Here is a 6,000-nt window from a genome sequence, read left to right on the forward strand (position 1 = left end):
CATTTCTTATTTTAGGACAAATCTTGAATTTATGAACAGCCTTTATTACTTGAACATACATTAAGTTTATTGGGTCAGTTTCAGGTGTCCCTGTAGGTCATCCTTAATCTTGTATAAAAAGAAGTGAAAGAAACAGAAGTGTTACCTATGAAATAAAGCTGAGTATCCAAGAAACACTTATGATATAACTATAGTAGTTTTAGTTTCAGATAGACAATTTTCAACAAGACTTGTTTTGTGGAATATTTTCAAATTCAAGCAAATAAAACTCTATACTTTTCTCCTAGTCTTTATAGCATGCCTTAGAAAGGGGAGATGGTATAATTAGAAGACTGATTTATGACATTTTGGACTCAGTGACATTAGGTTACTATACTTTATAAGAGTTCAGAGTACCCTTCTTCAAAGAAGACACAGTTCCTTCTAGTCCACTAATGTGAGTATCCTTATTTCTTGGATCCTAAAATACTATAAGCAAATCATATATCCACTATTTAAATAGTTGAGCCTTCTCTACATATGAACTTTCAGTAATCAGTTGTCAAAATTTCATTTCAGTGGAATCAAACGATTAAATACGAGGAAACCTAAATGGGTAAACGTTACCATTTTTGTGATAGTAGGTGACCTCCACTTTCCTCTCCTCTGATCCCAGCAGTGCTTGGGCAATTTGGGCAATATCATGCCTCTTGGTCTCAGGCCCATGGAGAAAGTCGCAGGTGCAAGGCTTCTGCATGACATCTGGCCTGGAGAAACCAGTCATCTCACAGAATCCATCGTTGCAGTAGATGATGGCACAGTTCTGCACCCTGGCATTTGCAATGATAAATTTTTTATCTGTAATAATAAAATAGTAAGACATCTTTTAAAAAGCTTTTACAAGATTTTCATAAACACTGGAACAACTTATTATGTAATAGGAGGTTTGAAATGGAGGTGCTCCCCCAAATTGCTAACTGCCCAGACCTTTAAAAGAAAAAGAAAAAAAAAACTTGAAACTTGAAATTAATAGCCCTAAGTGATTTTAACAAAAAGTATTAAAGAGCCACTCTTCAAATTACGAGAACATAATTTCCCAAATAGTTTAGTTTTCAAACCCTGTAGCTCTCAGGGGTTCTAACGCACACTCAGAACAAGAAGTTGGCTCTTTGATATTTCCAGAATATATTTAATTGTGAAGTAAATATTTTCAAAGCCCAAACAGTGAAACATCCTGTAGCTGTCACATTTCTCACTTCAACCTTGGTCCTTAAAATACAACTTCCTCAAAGTAGCTATTATTCTTGGTTTTGGTTTTTCTCTATCCCTAGAAGGCATTTATAAGGCATACCACACACATGTTATTTTTAAAACTATTTTAGCTTTAGCAATGGAACAATTTCAAATTTATTAGCAGCTCAGTAATACAAAGGTTCACCTTTTTATAGTATATATTTTCCAGAAGATTACAGTATTTATACTATACAGTAAATATTGTGTTAGAATCTTTTTATTTTTACTTTGGAAGAGCCCTGAATTTTTGTATAGTGGTAGAAATTTTAATATGTAAGATTTATTAATTTTGCTCACTGATTATATTTACTATTTCCAGATAAAATGTGAAGCTGAACACACAAGTTTATTTTGTACACAAGTTACCAGATTCTTACACCATTAAATACAATACCAAACAACTGCAAAATACACAGCATAAACCGGTGTTAGTGTAGTTTTAAGAAAAGGACAAATACAAATTAGCAAGCACAGAATCTCAAACTAATGTATTTCTATAACAACAATAATTCATTCTTCATGAGAACATTGTATTTCTCTGGTGGATTTATTTATTACACTTAGATTTCTAAATTTCTAGATGGAAATTTTAAGAGGATAATAAAGGGGCAAAAATAAATCTTTTGAATAATGAGCTATTTGCATTGGGAACCAGCAGGGACCAGCGACTGCTTTTCCAAATTATCTTGCTTGGGGTATATTTGCATTGATTTAATGCAAAGTTTAGCGTCTATAAACTAAGAGCCAGCACGCTTCCCTGTCATGCCACAGCCCTGCAATTTAGTCAAGGTAAAATACAGTTTGCATAGCCATTTACATCGCTGCTACCATCTACATTCTCTTGTTCCTGTAGTGTGCTTTGCCCTGCTCCTGACTTTAAAAAAAAGTCTACAATAAAACAACCTCTAAATGTAAACCCATGTTATCCCGGTACGTTCCCTTTAAGATAGTAGAATAGTAGGACATTAAGGAGCGAGGCAGATAATGGAACAGTGGGAGAGGAGGGATCAAATTGCCTGCTATAATGGAGACCATAATCTAAAATGTAAATCAAAATTAATATCGGGGCAGAACACTCCCGCTGCCATCCGAACCTCCTGGCTCGGTTGCCCAGGGCTTAACTTGACAGAGCCTGGAGTTGCCGGTCCCCGCAGCTTGTAAGCGGCGGACGCCAAGCGCACTATCAAAGCAGAAAGCGAGGGAGAGAAAACAAATAAACTTACTTTGCCCTTCAAATTTCCGTATGATGGTCCCCAAAAATGTGTTTTGTGGTGCCACATGCCCCCTGCGAACAGGCATGTTGACCCCGGTCTTCTGAGGAGCGCTCCCCGCGAGCTCCGGAGTTCTCCCGGGATCTCTCCTCGGCTAGAGCCCAGGCCAGCGCGCGAGCCGCTCTTTGTGGCAGAGCATCCTCTTTGGAAACCAGAAATCTCTTCCCATTAGCACCACTTTTAGACACCCGCTTTCCCCGCCGGAGTCCAATCCATTCCCCTCACCTTCGGGAGGGGGCCTTGCACCGAACTGCCGCGGGTGAGAGGCTTTGGGGGTGGGGAGAGGGAAGGAGGCGGGGTGAGGGGAGGTGGCGGGGGAGGGAAGAAGGGAGGGGACGGTGGGGGTGGGGTGGGGAGAGGGGGGCGGAGAGTCACAAGGGCAATCGATCTGTTTCTCTTCTCCCAAACAGCGCCAATTTCCCGGTGCAAATGGGCTTAACCTGGCGGTTGCCCAGAGCTGTGGGAATGGTTGGGGGGATGGAAGACTTGTGAAGCTCTTGCAGGAAGGGGAGGAAGAAAAGAAAGCGGGGAGTGGGGTTGACGTTTCTATCCCCGCCCTCTCCCCCTGCACACACACACACACACACCACACACACACACACACACACACGCTCCCTTTATCCCGAGAGCTTGGAGCTTGGGCGCCGCCACAGCTCGGATTACTCAAGCGTGCTTTAGCGGAAGCCAGCCAAGAAATCTCCAAAACTCAGTGACAAATAGCTACTCTGGGAAGGTGATCTACCCGGCCCCCAGCTACAGGGCCAGTCTCTGAGCTCCTCACGCCGCAGTAGCTAAAACACCCTTAGCTGCAAAGAAAAGACAGGTGGGAAAACTGAACCCCAGTGAGATGGCCCTCAGGAGGTTGTGAGGATTGAGGATGAGCCACACAAGGGTGAAGGTTAAGCCTCAGGATGCAGCCCGGATCCCTGGCCTTGCAGGGGTGGGCACTGAAGCCGGGACTGAACTGACACGCCGATCCTGCCCAGAGCCGCGCGGCGCCTTGGAAAGACTGAAAGCTGCGGGAGCTGCTGAGCAAGCCTGGCTTCACTGCTGGAGCCACTGAGGAGTTGAAGGTTGGGGTTAACTGGGTCTCCAGGTGTTGGAGGCTACAAGAAAGAGAAGAAGGCCAAAAACCGTAGGAGAGACTGATAGGAAACAAGGGTAGACCTCGAAACCGGGGAGGTTGGGAACAGGGGAAAGGAACAAAAAAAGATGGGTGGGGCTCAGAGTTACCAGCCTTGGTGGGACCTCCCATGCCACTCTTCTCCTCTTCCACCAGTCTGCTCTCTTCCACCATCTCTCAGGCATTATCTTGTTTAGGATAGGGAATGTCTCAGGGGCAGAATAGCGTCCTCTTAGGTCTTGCTTTTCAGAGCCTCCAAACCTGGTAATCATATGGTGTACACTTCTGTCCAAATAGTCCTTCTGGGAACTTAGGAAATCAAATGTGACCAAGCCATGAGAGTAAAGAATGTTTTCTAAGTTATTTCTGTAGTTTTTTTTTTCCCTTGCTTTTCTTCCTTTCATTTACATTATCTCCTCCTTGAACTTAATGGTTTGTCACACTCCCTGCTCCTTACTCTAAATGGAATTTGCCACCACTACAACCTACAGAAGTAGAATATGGACAAGATTTCTTATCTCCAGCTGGCAATGCAGATCCAGAGATCCCACTTAAACCATGTAACTGCATGATAGAGTTTTGGGGGTTCTTGTTGCCCATTATCCTGCTTTGCCTGTGCCTTGAGTCAGCATGTTCATATTTTCTCAGTTACAGCCTCAAATCTTTATTGAAGAAGAGAAAGCAGGACTTCAGAGGAGGGACAGGAAGGGTTAGATTAGGAAGGGTGAATCATGTGGATTACAATAAATGATAAAATAAAGGAAACAACTTTTCTTTCACTATCCAGAAAACCCAAACAACAACAAAATCCAAACAAAAAATGAAGCAAGTCTTACTCTTCATATAAGAGTAGTGAAAATAATCAGAAACAGAAGACATTGCCTAAGAATGTTGATTTTCTGGTTAATTAGCCGTACTTTATAAAAAAGCAATGTATGACAGCCCCCAGGCTTTTATCTTAGGTTAAGCTTCCTGAACCTGTACGGTTCCCTCTCCCGTAGTTTAAAATGCCACTCTCCTCCAAAGTACCGCTGTATTTTTTTTTTTTTTTTTCCTGTTTTCTTTATAAGTAGATCATTCCGTCATTCTGTTCGCTAGCCACAGCTGGGTTTGCAAGACGCCGGAGTTCCTTTTCCAGGTGCTGAATGTGCGGAGCTATCCGTGGTGCTGACTCTGACTCTGCCGCTTGTTACTGCTCTCTGTCTACGTTCAGCCACAGACAATAGAACTGCAAACTCAGGCAAGTGGCCCTGAGATATTCATATACACCAGTTGTCTTCACCAGACACCCACAGAAACGCAGATCCATATTTGCACCCCGTTTCTACAACATTTTCCTTTCCTGTTTAGTGACTGAACTGAATCCAAGCTCATCTCCCTCTCAAAATATATCAAGGATTCCAGAGAAAATTGAACAAACTACATGTAGAAACCAACCCAAACCCTTTGTGGTAATTACAAGTCACTGTAATTAAGGTTTAATATACACTATAAAGGCATAATGGTACAACAGTAAATTAAGCCAAGGTCAGATGGCTACTATTTCTTTACTTTTGCTTTTTTAATCGCATGCAAACTCAGTGAATGGATACTGCATATAAGAGAAACGGGAGTTTCCGAATACAGTTTGATACACAATATCTATCTGTCATATGACAAGCTGTATTGACATGCAGAAGGAAACAGTACATAATATCTTCAGTTATGAGCCTGATACTTTCACAGGCTATTGAGTTCAGAAACCTTTGAATTCCACTTTCCTTTTTCAAGAGCAAAAGTGGCTTGTTTCTTGAGATACTTTCTCATTCTCTACAACCTTCAGAGTGCCCTCCATTTGTTTGTTTTGGTTAATTACACACATTATGGTTAAAGTTTCATTGTCTGTATTACATATGAGCAGGCTCTGTGAGCTTCGCATTTTCTTAACTTCATTTATTTCTAAGATTAGTTCTATTAAGGATTCAGTGTAAGATCATAGAACATTCTATAACGTATGTATTGTAATTGATTGATCTGAACAGAAGATTAAAGGCATCCTGTTTCTAAATTACCCCAGTAATCGTGTTCATGCATTATACATTGGTGCAGTGGAGACAAGTACATCAATCTATATTCAGCCAGTAATAGAATCAAACCAGAGGATGGTAATCATGACTGCTTGCTGCCTGGAAAATTGCTCTCCCTCCCCCCATCATACCCACCCTCTAAGAGTGAAGTTCAGATTTTTTGTTCAGGCCAGGTTTTGTAAGTTTTTAGTATTTTTGGAGTTTTTCCATAGGCCAAATATTGAACAAAGAATAAATGTTCAATTCTTATCAAGTGTACAGTTTAATA

General features: G+C 41.5%; 1 protein-coding gene across 1 annotated transcript in view; it reads right to left on the minus strand.

The window, feature by feature from the left end:
* Window positions 1-2,663, minus strand: part of KCNH7 (potassium voltage-gated channel subfamily H member 7) — a 562,840-nt gene extending 560,177 nt beyond the window's left edge. The window contains exons 1-2 of the mRNA XM_049887314.1: window positions 2,496-2,663; window positions 607-837 (exon numbers count right to left, since the gene is read on the minus strand). Of these exons, the coding sequence (XP_049743271.1) occupies window positions 607-837; window positions 2,496-2,571 (307 nt within the window). The 5' untranslated portion in view covers window positions 2,572-2,663. The remainder of the gene's footprint in view (window positions 1-606; window positions 838-2,495) is intronic.
* Window positions 2,664-6,000: the final 3,337 nt, after the last annotated feature.

This window comes from Elephas maximus, chromosome 6 (assembly GCF_024166365.1).
Source record: "Elephas maximus indicus isolate mEleMax1 chromosome 6, mEleMax1 primary haplotype, whole genome shotgun sequence".
Lineage (NCBI taxonomy): Eukaryota > Metazoa > Chordata > Mammalia > Proboscidea > Elephantidae > Elephas > Elephas maximus.